The sequence below is a fragment of the Meles meles genome, chromosome 14 (assembly GCF_922984935.1).
Source record: "Meles meles chromosome 14, mMelMel3.1 paternal haplotype, whole genome shotgun sequence".
In the NCBI taxonomy this organism is placed as follows: domain Eukaryota; kingdom Metazoa; phylum Chordata; class Mammalia; order Carnivora; family Mustelidae; genus Meles; species Meles meles.
Window position 1 is genome coordinate 7804735 of NC_060079.1, and position 17703 is coordinate 7822437.

A 17703-nucleotide genomic window follows, 5' to 3' on the forward strand; every position below is an offset into this window, starting at 1 on the left:
AGACCACAATGACATGCCAATCCGTACCCACTAGGATGTCTACTATTAGAAAGAAAGAGAGAGAGAAAAAATAATAACAGATGTTGGTGAGGATGTACAGAAATTGAATATTTGTGCCTTGCAGGTGGGAAACTAAAAGGGTACAGCCACAGTGGAAGACAGTATGGAGGTCCTCAAAAACTTAAGCATAGAACTGGCTTATAGTCCAGCAATTCTACCTCTGGATATGTACCCCCAAAAATTGAAAACAAGGACTTAAACAAATACTTGAACACCAGGGTTCATTAGTACATTATTTACAGTAGCCAGAAGATGGAAGCAATCCAAGTAGCTATCAATGGGATGAATAGCTAAGCAAAATGTGGTCTACATGTGCAATGAAATATTATGTGACCTTAAAAAGGAATGAAATTCTAATGATTGCTACAACAGGAATGAGTCTTGAAAACATTATGTTAAGAGATACAAAGCAGACACAAAAGGACAAATACTGCAAAATTTCACTTACACAAAATGACTAGAATAGTTACGTTCACAGAAATAGGAGAGTAGAAGAGTGGTTGCCAGAGGCAAGAGGGAGGGAAAATGGGGAGCTCTTTATGGGAACGATTTTAGTTTGGGATGATGAAAAAATTCTAGAGATAGGGTGATGGTTTTACAACAGTGTAAATATGCTTAATGCCACTGAAGTTTACACTTAAAAATGATTAAAATGGTAAATTTTAAGTTATGTATATTTTGCCACAATAAGATAAATAAATAAAAATCTATTGAGAGAGTTGTTCAGATTTGGGGCTACATTTAGGCAATACACGCATAGGTGTTCACATGTTTGAAGAACACCTGTCCAGTGTCCTTCACAGTCTGGACCCAGCCCTCTCCTCTCACTTCATTTTCTTTGTTCTAGCCACCTGGAAATCCACATCTGCTGTAATTATGTACAAGTTATTCCCCCTACTGTAATGCCCATTCTCCCCTCACCCCACACACCACCACCAAATTGATTAGTGGAATCTGCTATTCCAAGGACCCCACCACCTTTGGAAAAGCTGTGGTGAATCCTATAGAGAGAACCCATTTCTCCCTCTATTGTGTTCCTAAAGAACTTTTTCATACCTCTGATTCATTCCAAACCTGTCTTCAACCAGACTGAATTCTTTAAGTACAAGGACAGTATATCTTTCATCTTTGTAACTCGGATGCATACCACAGAGCATAATTTGAAGCAGGACCTTAATAAATAGTTCAGTAACTGAATTTTTTAAAAATACATATGTTTATTTCCTCTTAATTCTCCTCTGAGATAGAAGGCAGACCTTTTCCCCACTTTCCAGAACAAGAAAATAAGAAAATGTCACACCTTGCTCAGGCTACAGGCATCAGGTGGCTGATGGGGATGGAGAAACAGCATCAAAAATCTGCCTTCTTACGACCCAGGCCTGTAGAGGCAGGCACTAAATCTTATCATCAGTATGTTAGGTCCATTACTCTGTTGGTTATAAAACACATGTTTTTGAACACTTGCCATAGGTTTTGTCCAGAAATGAAATGCTCTTATACATATTTCTGCTACTCCTTCCATAATAAACCCCCCACCGTTGTTCTAACACCACAGTTTGGAAACAACTGTGTCATTAATGAACGATCCCAGATCCTAACCAATGACCTCCAGATGAAAGGCTCGTTATTCCATTACTGGTCTCCAGAGCTGTTTTGTTCCGTAGCACTGTAGCATCGAATTTAGACTGAAAAGTTTAAGCCTTGAACTATAAAAAAATGTAAGTAGTCCTTGACATAATTTGGAGCGATTACATTCTATTGTGCCAAGAATTCCTTATTAAAAATCAATTTAATTGTGCATATACCATCTGGTCGGTATTATGGTCTTTTATGGGAAGGAACCATGATTTTGTATTTATCTGATGTTCTACTAGATAAGCATGTCATTTCATAGAAAGGGGGGGAATTTTGTAGCACTGAAAAATTAGTAATTAAAGAAACTTAAAAATGTTTACTAGACTTTCCTGTATTTAAACTCCAGTGGCTTTTGAACTGTAAGATTTAATACTTTGTATCATTCAGGATTTTAGTGGAAAAGTAAGAAATGTGTAGGTGCATATCATATGCTACATTTATTTTTATGAAAAATTTCTTATCTTTTTGAAACTCTAGTTCCCATTAATAAGACTTAGATTGTCACATTAGTATTTGTGTTGTCTTTTTTTTTTTTAATTAATTTATTTATTTTTATTTGCTTATTTACAGCATAACAGTGTTCATTGTTTTGGCATCACACCCAGTGCTCCATGCAGTACGTGCCCTCTCTATTACCCACCACCTGGTTCCTCAACCTCCCACCCCCCCCCCCCTCCTGCCGCCCCTTCATAACCCTCTGGTTGTTTTTCAGAGTCCATAGTCTCTTATGGTTCTTTTTATTCAAAGAATTTAGATAATGAAAGGCTAGAGGTTTGCTTTTGATTGTCTGCTAGCTTGATTTCTACTATACTAGCAAAAGATCATAATATTTTAGCTCACAATATTGCAGGAAAATATGTCAAACCAGAGTGACTGCATTTTATTATGCAAAATGGGGGACATTTGGGCAGCCTGTTTTTCAAAAACACTTCATACTCTAATGTAAAAAGGATCCTTTAGCTTTCTTACATGGCATTAGAGGCTTAAAGTTTGGGTCATTTTCTTAAATTTTTGATCTGCTTATGTGCTTATAGTGTAAAGTATTTTGTTCACATTACAATCTTAAAACATCAGTGTTGTAAATTAATAGCCATAAGTGTTGATTCAATTCTGAATCACCTTAACTTCAATATTGTTTTTAAAAATCACTTGCTATATAGGGTCTGATGTTAACAGCAACCTATTTGGCACCAGCCACAATGTCTTTGATCTTCCCTGTGCCCCGATTTCCTCATTTTGTGAAAGTGGGGACAATGCCTACTTATTAAATTGCTATGAGATTTAAATGAGATATTCTTTAACATAATGCTGATGTGTTGTAATAATGATAGAGACGTAAAAAAAAAAAAAAAAATTTCTCCGTGTCTGCCTCCATTCCTGTCCAGATAATCATAGGAACAGGTTAGCTAGGCTACTTTTCTGTGCACTCATACAAATACATGTAAATGTATGATGTTTTTCTTGTGGTTTTATAGGAAAAAAATAGGTTCTATACATAGGCTCAGTCGGAAGAGCCTGCGACTCTTGATCTCATGGTTGTGAGTTCAAGCCCCACGCTGGGTGTGGAATTTACTTTAAAAAAAAATTAATTTTTAAAAGTGGCTCCTTTACACATTACTCCATAACTTTCTTTTTGTTTGGTTGCCTTAAGAAGTCCTTACTGGTTTTATAAGTATGTGGTGTTTGCTGCCAACATCATACCTGTCAGGGACCAACTCAGAGAAACTTAGATTTTAGAACTGAAGCTCTGCCCATTTATTACAGTAGTCACTATTTAATGTTGACCACTCGATCCCATAGTTTATTGGACTGAAGACACTTGACTTTTTAGAGTATCTTGCTGTTACTACTATTATTATTATTACTACCATTATTATTTCTGACAACCCTTTGCTCTAGAATAGCATTTTTTCCCCTGATTTCCTGTCTACCTACCTACCTGTCTACCAACTTACCTATTTATTTTGTCTTTTCTTTTGTCAATCTAGTACTATTTTTTTAGCATCCATTCCTTTCTTTACATTCCTGTAGATTTAATGTTTCAAAAGATAAGTGCTTACAGTTTTACAGACTTGCTACATTGACCCCCCCAATAAAGAACTTTAGGGTTCCCCCCCCCCGTGCTTTCTGCTTGCCTTTATTTTTGTTTTCCATGATTACCCATACTGAAAAACAAGGTAGATTTTTACATACAGGTGTTTTTATTTATGAGAATGGATTTCTAAAAATGGGCCTTTTAGATGAAGTATGTGCTTATTTTTTCCTAATACACATGGCCAGATCAAATTCCAGAAAGACTGTAGCACTTTGACTTTTAAACAGGTATCTGTAATACCAGTTAATCAGCTCAGCCCTGACGTGCAAATCAGTAGATCATGATGTTATTGCCACTTTAGCAAGAAACCATATGGCTAATTTATTTAATTATTCCCCATAGGGTACTTTCCCACCTCAGTCCTCTAGCCTGGGTCTTGGAAGAACAGAGTCAATCGAGGAACAGGTCCTCCCTCTCCCAAATGAGGCAATCATCTAAGTATGCCGGCTGTTAGTTGAGAAGCAGAGTGGCAGCAGGTATAGCCCGCTGAGATTGTGCAATGGTGGCCAGGACCTCTAGACGGGAGTCTGTGCAATTAGCCAAGACGGTTACTGCGTTTTTGGCAGTGAGGCAGCAGTTAAAGCAAAGAAGGATCTTTTTCCAAGAAGGAAAAGCCATTTAATAAGTTTGAGTCAGTTTGCTCATAACAGGACTGCATTTGAGGACCAAAAACCCCAGGAGCTTGGCAAGCCATCAGTGCTTGGCAGGTCTTCCCACCAACTCACCAAGTCTGAGGCCGGCCAGGCAGAACTTGGCTCCCTCTGCTTTGACTATATTCATTTAATAGCATTCCTAGTTAACAAGAAAGTGAAGGCAGAGGAGTCTTTCTCCCTATTAATACAGAGGAGTAAAATGCAGTGGCTCTAAGCAAGCCATGGTCCGAGTAACTCCATCAGTGGAGGAACAGGGCGTCCGTCTGGATCGAGGGCTGTGTGGTGGGTGTAATGTGGCTGTGGGGCATGTGGGCCACCAAAAAGGACGTTTGTATTTAGGAATTGGGCAGTGCTTTCTCTTTTGTATACGAATTAACATTTGTATATGACTACCCAGTGCGAAGGTCTGATTTTGTAGTATGTCAAGGAACCATTGTGTATCTGTCTCATGAATAAATGAAGCAGCAACTAAGTACGTTTGTATAAATTATTTAAAAATACAGTGTGTCCTCATACTTTTTCCATTTCACCTATGGAACTCTTGCCAAGATGAAATCAAGTGTGAGTGTTTACAGTGTAAGAGAAAACCAGCTTGTGGATTTTGAAATTAGGAGGTGGATTTTTTTGTCTGTTTGTTTCATTTATTTGGGTTTGAATTTTGTTTTTCTCCACAAATATTTCCAATGAAATAAACAGGTCTGATCGTCTAACGATGGATCACGTGAATGAAGATTGAAATTGAATTGGAAATGTTGAGAACGAGCTTGTTTATACTTTGCAAAATGCCACAGCACCACCTGCAACTGATAAAAATTAGTACAAACATATCAAAAATTTTTAAAGAGACATGTGGCTAAGCCAGCGCCAACTTGGACAGGATCAGAGCACTGGCTGCTGAGAGGAAGTATCCCAACATGCAACTAATCAAGGATGTTAATCTGAAGTAAAGATTAAAATATTTTACATGGTTCAGGATTGCTTGGAGCAAAGGTTAATGCTGGGAAAGAAATGGTTGATTTCTTGGGATTTTTCCCCCTATTATATGTTTTCCACAATGGGAGTGTCTTAGTTATGTGAAATTCACTCAGTCTTTAGAATAATTTCTCATTAACAATTTATAAGGCTATGTTTCTGGTAGAAGGGTCTAAATTTCTGAAGTTCTGGGTTTACATCCAATGCTACCATGACCTCTAAAGACTAGATAGAGCCTATGGTTCTATGTATGAGGTCAGGCCAAGGAGGAGTAACTCAAGAAGAAGTGAAGCTTTCCTAACCCCCAGCCTGTAAACACAAATGGGAGCGTGCCTTTGTGCAATTTGTCACATACCATTCTTTCACTTAAAATAAGCATCTGTTACACAGAGATTTCTAAGTTTTATCAGGTTGACCTAATAGATTTATTTTTCACCCAATAGTGGCCACATTGATTGACATTTTGGACCAGATAATTCTCTGTTGTAGGAAGCTGCCCTGGGGATTGTAGGATATGTAGCCAAATCTTTGGCCTCTATGAGCAAGATGCCAGTATTGCCCTCACAAAGGTCTCCAGACGTTGTCAGTGTCCTCAGAGGAAAAATCAACTCTAGTAGAGACATACTGCTTGAAATACTTATGTAAATAAAACATGAACACGTTTTGAAAATTTCAAAATGGTGCAAGAGGGATGAGACTCTATACCACCTCTTAACACTTCTACGTAAAGATAATGAATGTTAAGTTTCTTTCATGTTTTCCAGAAAGTTACCATGCAAAAGTATATGGATCTATTCTGCACAGTCATGACCATTCAAGATATACCTTGATATTTTTCATTTTACTATATCTGTGAGACGTTTGTATTACAACACAATTTTATATTATTCTTTTTAATGTCTGCACAGTGTTGCTTTGTTAGAGATGAACCATAATTCATTTAACTAGCTATCAGTGTACATATGGGTCCTAATTTTTTTTATCCTTTTGAACACCATGTTAAACGTCCTTGTGTTTTCATGTTGAATACTGTGTGATTATGACTTTATCATTTATAGACTATTCCCTAAAAATGGAATCACTAGGCCAAAGGAAAAGTACATTAAACGTATTTGTGGACAGTGCTACGCTAGTATCTGGGAAGAAGGTAGCCATTTCCCCAGGTTATGAAACTTTAAGTCTTTGCTCATGATACCCCTGTGTGCGTGTATTTCATAAAAAGTGAGATTTCCTATATTTATAAGTTTTTTTTTAACCCCTGTGATCACAGTGCATATATTTTTTGCCTATTTCCCTAATAGCTTATTAGGCATTTTCTTTCTCATTTGTAGGAACTCTTTATATATTAAGGAAATTAGTCCTTGTCATCTTAGTTGTCACAAGTGTGTGTGTATTATTTATTTTCTTTCAACATTATTGATGTTTTTCTCTATAGAAATGAGTTATTTCAAATTTAGCCCTCTTTTGGTACAATTTCTGTTTTTAAAGTCTACAGAGTTTTACATACAAAAGTGCTTCCCCCCCCCCATTTTCTTCTATTGCTATGAGCTTGGTTTTTTATGTTTAACTATTCAAGCCATCTATAATTCATTTGAGTATATGGAGTGAGACCAAAATACCACACAATTTTTTCTAAATATCATGCTATTGACAAAATTGCTTCATATTTGGGTGCAAAATAATAAAGCAAGATCCATACTTGGTGCTTGCAAAGAACCAAGAGAGGACTGTTGTAACACAGTGAAGGAGAAGCGGTACTGTCTGGACAACAGGCAAGGACCTGGTCTGTAGGCCTTTGTAAGTCAGGATTGTGAATTTGATCTTATTCAAATAGTGTTTCTTTTTCACGGTGGCTTCACGTTTCTCTATATATAACATATATTTTGCTTTTTTAATCCACTGAACATTTAAAATTTTCTGTATTATATAACAGACACGCTATTACTTCCATCATCACATTTTCTGTCATGTTTTTAGCTCTTAATGTTCCCTTGGTTTATCTCTTTTATTTGAAATTCTTGTCCTGCGTTACTTCGTTAAGGCCTTGTAATATTGTCTCTGGCCTCTGGTATTGTATACTGCTGGGGAGAAATGTGAAGCCAGTTGATCTTTCCCCTGGTAGGTTAGCTGCTTTTTCTGCCAGAATGTATTAAAGTAGCAATCTTATAAAATTTTAACTCATTAATTCACATATTAGGATACTGGAAGGTGTTAATCTTTATCTGTGGTTTTGTTTCCTGGGGACAAATGGTTCTCTCCCTATTGGCTGAGAAAGGTATTAGAATATTTCAGAATTTTTCTTTTATTATATCTTTGAACATTTTTTTTCTATTCTACTTGTTCTTTTTTTTAATGTACACCTTTTTGGGGGAATATTTTTGTTATCTTTGAGAGGCTATCAGTTTCTCTTAAAATGAATGTTAACCTTTTGTGCTTTGTTTGACATATTTTTTCCCAAACCCTCCCTTCCTATCCCTAAGTGCTGTGTCGGCAGTATCAGTTCTGGGAGCTATCCCCCTTTACGTGCCTTTCATCTGCAACATTGACTTTTTCTTGTTTGTTTGTTTCCTTCTTTGATATCTTAGGCATCTTATTGTAGCTCTTATTTCAATGAAAAGCCACACTTTCTTGAGCTCTTCTTGAGCTTGTCAAGAGCATTGAAGATATTCTCCTACCTTGTGACCTGGTTCTTTCTGTAAAGATAATTTCATATTATTTTCATTTATTTAACTATTATATTATTTCATATACGTGTGTGTGTGTGTGTGTGTGTATAGTGCTTTCCTTATTATTTTCTGATGATTTGTAAGGAAGAGGGGCTGCAAAGTTGTCTCAGAACAATTTTGTCATCAAATGTTCTGCCTCTTCCGCACTAGTCACCTGTCACTTGGCAGCAGTAAGCACCTTCCTCACTGCCATTTCTTCTTTGGTGAGTTGAAGTTCCATGTGTCTCACACTGAATGTCTGCAGGGAGGATAAATGGCCCTCAACTGATCAGAGTCTGCCCAGTTGAGGGCCATTAATCCTCCCTATTTTATCCTGCCGTCCTCCTCATTGCTCCCTGGGGAGAAACCGTGTTTGTGTATACATTGCCCCTCGACCTCAGTTTGCTTGCCGTGCTGAATGGGGCAAGGGGCTTCAGCCATGACTTGTCCCTGCTTGTAGATTTCACCCTTTAAATAAGAGTTGGTTCAGCTGTGTCTTGGATTGTTTCCCTTATTTCCTGCAAAACTTTTTACTCTGTAGGTTTTGTCTGCTATTGGCAGTCCCCCTTATTTGAGCTGGTCTTGTTGCTTTTATTATTTTCATTCTGTGTCATCTGTATTTTAATAAAGGCTATTCCATAGTTTCATTGAAAATAGCTATTTTCTATTTTCAATTATTTTTGCTGTTTTCAGTTGATGTAGGGAAGGGGGGAGAGGTATAGAAATATCACTACCTTCAACAAAAGATGACAAATTAACTGAATTAAGCAATAAAAGAGTTAAGTGTTCACTAGAAATTTATCAGTGTTTGCTCATTTGTTTGAATGGGAGAATATGAAAGTATAACACAATCTTGGGGAAGTAAGGTTATAACTCTTAAAACAATTGACAAATATGCTTGAGTCAGATGTGGATCCAGGCTCTCATTGCACGAAAATCTTGGCTGAAGTATTGATTGTCAAGGCTGCCAGTGGTTAGAAAGCAGTGCTATTGGAAATGTTGTTTTAGGGACAGCTAATATTTGAGCAGGTGTTGTAAAAAAATATTCGGCGTGCAGAACACAGCACAAACTTCTGATTCTTAGTCCCTCATCAATATTTCTTGACTGGGAACAGCCACACCTCTTGGGGACCTCTTTGGTGACAGTTGGATTTATGAGTGAATTGGTGTGTGGAAGGATTTTTGAAGACCAGCAAGGTCAGCAAGCTTATCTTAGGTTTAAGAGACTTCCTAGTAGCTTTTTGAACCAGAGGATGAGATAATGAGTGCTGTTCTTAAGAAAACTTCATCTGGCAATTGAATTGAGGTGTATTTCATTTGATCCCACTGGGCCTTGGTGAGTCCTTTGTCCTGGGTATCATACTCAGTACAGTTGTGCATGTAAGGAACCTGGATTCAAAAAACTGGTTTGGAAAAATCTGACTCAATACAATTTCAGTAGTAGACTTGATCTCAACTCTTATTATCATAGGGTAGCTGTTCTGTGTTGCCATTGTAGTTCAACTCTAGTAACAGATTCAGTGTGTCATGATTTTTACCACTTAGGTGGAGTCTGTGATTCACATGGGATGCTTTAAAGTCTACCTTCAAATCAGTGGAATCCTGTTGTATCCCCAAAATTCAGATGACTTTAAGTAGTGGCACTTTGCATTTCATTTTTCCATATTTGTTCCCTTCTAATTCGGGTTTTCGTCCATCCTCGTGATGCTCAACCCTCTCCTAGTGCAGTCTTACTGCTCCACATCTTCTCCTAATTATGCCTGTCTGATGCCTCCTTCTCTAAAATATTTTTATTCCCTGGTATTTTGCTCCACAGTTGTTTTTATGTCAGTCTTGCTTAATCAATTAGAATTACAGTCCACTTGAAGACATAAATAATCATCTACATTTTATTTATTTCTACATCCCATGTTATTCCTGAAGATGATTTGAGCATGTTCCTTCCATACTACCACATTTTGACCTTTGCTGAGGTGGTGGAAATCTGATTAAGGGGGGTTGGTATTTTATGAGCTAAGCTCACAAATGACCAACAGAGGAGTTTTTGTTGTTCTTTATTTATGGTTTTTATCTGTTTGAAAGTCCTACAAAGATCAATCATGTTTAACAAATCAACTTTATAGGGGAAAAGAGTGTGAATTTGGGACTCTTCCCGTCAATGAGAAACGGTTGCCATGAAACACATTCAATATAAATTAAACATAAGTTGCTTTTCTGTAAATACGTGCACTTTACCAAATTGATGTATGCCTTCAGGACAAACTCCCCTTAAAATATCGGTACATGTGATATCGGGACTTTGTATTTCATGAAAGAACAGACCGCCACATCCTGCGGCTCTTTATCCCTCAGCAGCTGTGTCCAGCTGGTGGTCCGCATTCCCCCGCTGCTTCTTCAGTGAATGGAAACATTTAGGTCAGTATTGATATAAAACTTCTCGAACTTTCTTCTCTTCCAGCTTTGGTTCGCCTTTGTTAATGGATTTTCTGGGCAGATTTTATTTGAACGTTGGTGCATCGGCTTGTACAATGTGGTAAGCATTCTCCATCTCTATCAGATAGCATGCAGAACTTCAGTGACATTCCTTTACTGTTTATGTCTGGGAAGTGTATCTAAGTCAATCATCTGCGCACATAGCAGGCAGCACAAATACGTCTTGAGAGCCTTTGTTGCGGCGACACATCCTGCAGGGGCCCAAGCCCTCCACACATGGTTTCAATCATAGCAGATCATTCTTGAGTAACCCCATGAAATTATTAACCCATATATCTTGATAATAGACCCTTGTTACCTCCTTACTAAATGTCTGCACAACATTTCCATGTTTTTAGCTCGAGTAAAAATTTCTGAGCTACATCGCAACCCCTTCCACTTCATAATTTTATTTCGGAATTCCTCAACACAGACATGCATATATAGTACGTGATCTAATGTCCTTCTTGGCCTTCTTAAAAGAGCATCTGTCCTTGCGGAAGAGTGTTTTCTTCCACTGCTAGTGCTAGGATAATGAATGCGGACTTCCGGCTCCCGTGGTGGATGCTAATCAGCCTGTTCGGTATTTTTCATGATTTTAGAGTTCTTTTTTCATTACTTTGCTATCATGGATTCAAAAGCTAAAAATAAATATGAACTACAAGCCAAAAATGACGAAGTGTAGCTACTTAGCTTTTTGTTTGGCAGCGAGAACTCACAGCCTGGTGCTGTAGAGACCCCAGCATGCAACATTTCGAGTTGTACATCTCCGTGTCTTTTGGACACTAACTCTGACCTTGCCTGCCCGGTGGGAGTTTACAGTCAGAAGTAGCCATCGTAGGGAGATTCAGATGGCAGTTACCAGACATACAGTATACATCGTGGTGCTATAAATATTTAAAGCTTGTATATACATTTGTGGCTGCATGTTCAAGTCATCTGTCCACTCCTTGGTCTTTTTTTCTTTTTTAGTCGCTACCATGCTCGTTGCTGGGTATAGAATGCTGCATATGACAGGTTGCCCAGCCCTGTGTAGCTTGACAAGTAAAGAGGGCCAAATGGACAAAATAACCTGCCACTGGGACCTGAGTTCAGATCTGGAGTTTAAAGAGCACCGGTCAGTTATGGACTGTCCCACGACCAAGTGCACTAGCACATTTGTTGCTAATACTTGGGCTCAAAAGGCAAAGGTGACTGTATTGAGAGCAGGGCTGAATCAATGCCCACTCATCACCCGTGCCAGAAGTTAGAGCTACTCTAACTCACTTACCACATGGAGAGAGGCTCAGGGACCTCCCCTTAGATGCATTGGTAATTTCGCAGAACATGTGACTGTTTTGAGCAGATTAAAATTATGTTGACTGTTCCATAATGATTTAGTGCCAAAAAGGGCCAAATCCATGCTCATACACATATTTATAAATAGGAAGCTATGTGATGGTGCTTTATAGCAAAGGAGTAGAATAGAAGTCACCAGTCACACGCATAGAGGCTAGCCCTACTTCTATACTCAGGCACAAGAGCTGGATTCTTTTCTTAGCTCTGGGCGGCCTTGGACAATTGAAATTAATCTAACAAACTTGTATTGAGGACTGGCTATGCATGAAATGCTGATAGGCTTTAAGACAGCATTGGTCAAAATAGGGTCCACATACCACTTACATTAGAATAACCAAGATTTGTTTGAAGACGCAGATTTCTAAGCCCCATCAGAGTTTCTCAGAAATAAAACAAAATTTTAAACCTTTTTTTTTTTAGTAATGGTTGTGCATATGAAAATTTAGGACCCATGGTGAACTTTTAATCCCTAGAGTTGGGAATGTATGGTATGCTGTTTGTGTCCCTCAGAAAAGAGAATATGGCTGTAAAGAAGTGAATTTCAAGGTGAAATGGCCCTATGTCATGTCACTACAGTTCCACAGAACAGGTGTTGGAGTGAGCCACAACCAGTGATGGCAGAGTTGGGAAGGTCAAGGGTCCACGAAGTGGTGTCGAAAAGTGTTGGCCTCCAGAAGTCAATCATGCTGAAAGGGCCAAACCTTTTGAGAACATGGAAGTTTGTCCCCATAGGAATTGTTTTGTGGGGTGGGGGGAGCACATGGGTGGCTCAGTAGATTAAGTATGTCCCTTCAGCTCAGGTCATGACCCCAGGGTCCTGGGATCGAGCCTCACGTTGGGCTCCCTGCTCAACAAGGAGCCTGCTTTTTCCTCTACCCCTCCCCTTGCTTGTGCTTTCTCATGTTCTCTCTCTCTCTCTCTCAAATAATAAATAGATAAAATCTTTTAAAAAGTTATTGTTTTGGGGCGCCTGGGTGGCTCAGTGGATTAAGCCACTGCCTTCGGCTCAGGTCATGATCTCAGGGTCCTGGGATCGAGCCCCACGTCGGGCTCTCTGCTCCACAAGGAGCCTGCTTCCTCCTCTCTCTCTGCCTGCCTCTCTGCCTAGTTGTGATTTCTCTCTGTTAAATAAATAAAATATTAAAAAAAAAGTTATTGTTTTGATAACTTTTGTTTGAAATAAATTGAAACTTAGAGAAATTGAAACTTGGAGAAATAATGCAACAGAGTATGAAGAACTCCTGTATTAGATTCCTAGTTATTAGCATTTCGTCCTCATTTGCATTGTCTCTGCACATGTGCATGTGTGTGCACAGCCCCGACGGGCACACGTGTGCACACCCATAGACATGAGTGTGCATACACACACACCCACGGGCACTCATGGTGCACACCCACCAACGCACTTATTTCTGAACCAGTTGGAAATAACTTGACACATCAGGCCCCCTTACTGCTTACTACATTGGTGCATAGATGCTAAGACCATTCTCTTATCTAACCACAGTATAATGATTGAAATCTAAAATTTAGCATGGTTACAATACTATTATCTGATCCATATTAGTCCATATTCCAGTTTTTGCCACTGTTGTTCCAACAAAGCCTGTTTAGTAGATTTTTCCCACTCCAGCCTCACTGCACAGAGTACAGTCTGGTACAAGAGGCAGTTTGGGACATCTGAGACATTCACTAGTGACCCCTCTTCTGGGCTGGATTTCCTCCTGCCGTTTTCTCCAAACAGTATTTCTGTCTTGCTTGTCTTACTTTTTCTTTTCTGTAGTTACTCTTTATATTTATGTTTGATTCCCCGGGTCAGCTAAAGTAGCGAGTCATCATTTCTCATAGCAGATTAAATAGCTTTAGAACTGACTTGAAACTCTTAAATCTCTCAGAATAATGAATGAAGGAATGCCATCCCATTGGATTCTCATTAAATCCATAATCAAATTTCTCCATCATTTTGTTTTATGGTTATAAGAACCACCATGATCAGATGGATTTCAGTTAGATTTCATCTCTTATTTTATGAAGAGATAACTCATTGTGTTTTAAGCTGTTTCAAAAATTTATCCCATTTAATCTTATCAAGCCAGCATAATTTGAAGAAAAAACTGTGAGCCATCCTCACTTTTAAACAGAATTATAAAAATTCTAAATAAATAGCAAATAGAGTTCAACAGTGTATCAAAAGAGTAAAATATTTGACCAAGTAGGGTTTATTTCAGAAATATAGGAGGTTCAAACTTTTTAAATATTTCTAAATATCATTATATCAAGAAAAGAAAAAAGAAAAACCTGATCTCATCAGTGGATGCTGAGAATGTATTTGAGGCAAGTCAGCTGCCATTCCCAAAATAAGAACTCTAAGTAAAATAAGAAAGAAAGAAACCAATTAACTATAATCCAGACTACTCATATAAAAAAGTAGCATATTGCCATAAATGGTAAAATCCTTAAATGATTTCATTTTAAATAGGAAATTAGTCAGGGATGCCTGAAATCACTATATAATTCAGCATTGTTTTTGGAATTTTCAGCAACTGCCAAGAAAATTAAATAACTATTACAAATACTAGGGAAAAAATGATTTCTGTGCTTATACAAATATGCACACAAAAAGTGGCCTTTTGAACATGTTCATAAGTGCTGTCTATTTAGAAAACCCAGAAAATACCAGTAAAGAAATACTAGAATTATAAGAGAATTTTAAAGGTGACTAGATCCATAATAAACATAGAAGACCCAGTAACTATTTTCTATCCTAACAATCAGTAGCTTTTTTTAAACTCTAGCAATGAGCACTTAAAAATGCAAGGGTATAATAATCGCTTTCATACACATTGCATAGGAATAATTTTTATAGTACCAAGTAGGAAAAAAAATCCATAATCTTTTTGAAGTATACAAAATAGAGTTGAACAAATGGAAAGGCATATTATTCTTTCATATGAGAAGGTGATATCATAAAAAAAACTCCTCTAAATTGATAAATACATTTATGTATTCCAATAGAACCCCAGTGACTGACTGGTGGGGGGGAGGGCAGTTACATAAAATGATATTAAAGTATAAATAGAATTAACACATACCTGAGAATAAAGATGTACAAAAAAGAACAATTGTAAGGGTCAACTTCTTTTTACTAAACATCGGACTGTAGTACAAGCCTGTTGTAACCAAGTCAATGTGACGCTGATGTGAAACTGGACTAGGCAGTTAGGGAATCCAGAAGTAAATTCCAGTTTTGGATTTCAGATCTGTAATATGTGAGAATATAATAAATGTCAAAGGTGCTAGTCTAGCTAAATGGGAAATGTTTGGATTAATTTTGTTCTAACAACTTGGCTCTTTATTTGGAAAAAAATAAAATTGGACTCCTATCCTATACCACATAGATAAATAAATTCCAGATATGTTAAGGCTTACATGTGAAAAATTAAAACTGTAAGCTTCCTGCAAGAAACTCCTGAAAACTTTCATAACTGTAATTGGACACTCAAAGCTATTCTTGACCATATAAAAATTAAGCACTTTTATATGGCAAGAGAAACCATCAAGAAAGCCAGGAGACAGAGTGCATTTGGATGGAACTATATAATACAAAGACAGAATGGATATCTGTTATAATCCCAGAACTCTTAGAAAAGTGGACAAACCACAAATAGAAAACGGACAAAGGACCTGACTAGACTGTTCACAAAATTGCAAATCCACGTGTCCAACAAGTAAATAAAAACATTCTTGAGCACATCAGTAATCAGGGAAATGTGAATTTTTTTAAAAGATGTATTTATTTATTTTAGAGGGAGAGAGCCAGAGAGAGTATGCATAAGTGCAGAGGGTGGAGAGCCAGAGGCACATAGAAATAGAGAAATTCTAAGCAGACTTCGTGCTGAGCATAGAGCTGGACATGGGGCTCTGTCCCAGGACCCGGAGATCACGTCCTGAGCTGAAACCAAGAATTGGACGTTCCACCAACTGTGCCACCCAGGTGCCCCCAAATGTAAATTTTTTAAAGTAAGAGTTAATATCGCCAATTTTTCAGTCTGGAGAATATTAAATGTAACACCATTGCTGATAGAGAAGCAGGGACAAGATTACTGTTGTCCTTTGTAAAAGGAAAGGTAAATGTTTTTGAAAGCAACCAAGCAGCATCTTGTAAAATTTGAAATAATTGTATCTGTTTACTCCCCACCCTGCTTCTGGGAAACCTTCCCATAGAAATAAAAGATAAAGTGTATATGTTACAATATAGCATAGATTTTTTTTTTTGATGCAAAGTTTGTGGAACAAAGAGTTGGAAAGAAATTAATGCCTATCTGTAGGTGAATAGCTTAGAGAACATGGTGCATGCATGCTACGGATTAGTATGTGGGCGTGAGAAAACTGGGTCAGTGTCAAGCCCAGGGGACTTGAAGGGCATCCCATCATGCATTGTTTTGTGAAAAAAATGTGATGATGAAAAATGTGTAATTGTGCTTTGTTTCTGTAATAACCAAGAATGATTCCTAAACAGTATACATATGTGTATGTGGTATGTTGTAAGCAGGGTGAAAATATGGAAATATGGTAGGTCCTACTGGGCAGTTGGCCATTGATGAAGGGTAGGATGATTTGAAGTGGGTAAAAAGTCAAGTAAAAAAGGAAAGAAAAAAAACAAACAAACAAGGATGGCAGTATCAAGTGTGCATGACAGCACATTTCAACAAAACCACAGGGAGAGTTGATGTACTAAGTCTGCAAAGCTTCTGAGATATTTGTTAGGAGCATCTCCCTTAAACAGATGACTTGTATTTCTGGGAGAGAGATGAGTACGACCACTCTTGATACTTTTGTCCTTGAAATCTGGAGAACATTGACATCCCAGGGCTGTTTACCTTTCTGTTCCAAGGTAGAAGAGGAGCCTTCAAGTTTTATTGGGCTTCCTCCACTTGTAGATTACAGATAAAGGCAAAAGTCTCAGAAGGCACCATTGGCCCAAGAAACTCATTTTCATGGGAGCTTGCTGTCTCCTTCCCAGTCTTGTCTTGTGCCCTGTCCTCAGCCAGTCACCATCCTGGATGTCGTAGAACTCTAACCCCGACCCCCAAACATACCATATGTGTTCAGACCCAAAGCTTTGTGAGGGGTTCCTGTTTCAGGGGAGTCCTTCCTTCTTGCCCCTCTCCCTGACCTTCCTTTTCCTCCTGCCAAATGTCCTAGATCCAATACCTTACAGGTCAGGCACTCTTTGGTCCCAGAATCCTGACTCTCCCTTCTCCTTCTCCACGCTCTTCCCCATGAATAATTTTGCAGAGTGCTGTGTTTTATGTGTTTATTTATACGCCTGCTGCCGGCTGCCCGTCTCCCGCTCTGCAGTAGACGGAATTCCTGGAGGTCAGGGACCTGCTTCTTTTCCTTCTTCTGTCTTTAAACGTCCGTACCTATTCCTGGTGCTTATCACAGTGTCTGGCCCATAATTCATTCCCCATAAATGTCTGTCAGGTGAATAAATGGATGAAGTACATCATGCTTCCTGAAATCTGAGTATAAGATCAGGATAGGAAGTTGTAAAATTGTGCCTGAGCCGACGATCACGAAAAGCACAACACTTCACAAAGCCACCTAAATCACCGCTCATTTGACAAAGGAAGGTAGTTGTTAATATGACATGATTTCTTAGCTAATCATATATTTATGGTGTTGTTTTCAATGTCCAATGGATTCATTTATGCTGATTAAGTAACAAAAACAGTCGTTCATGCACTTTCTTTGTTTGGAGGGTGTCTGG

The 17703-nt window shown here is 38.2% G+C and overlaps 1 protein-coding gene across 1 annotated transcript in view; it reads left to right on the forward strand.

Annotated features, from left to right (window-relative positions):
• LOC123925147 (phospholipid-transporting ATPase IB-like) overlaps positions 1–17703 on the forward strand; it is a 596799-nt gene that overhangs the window by 416204 nt on the left and 162892 nt on the right. Inside the window, exon 28 of the mRNA XM_045978322.1 lies at positions 10579–10653. Within this exon, the coding sequence (XP_045834278.1) occupies positions 10579–10653 (75 nt within the window). The remainder of the gene's footprint in view (positions 1–10578; positions 10654–17703) is intronic.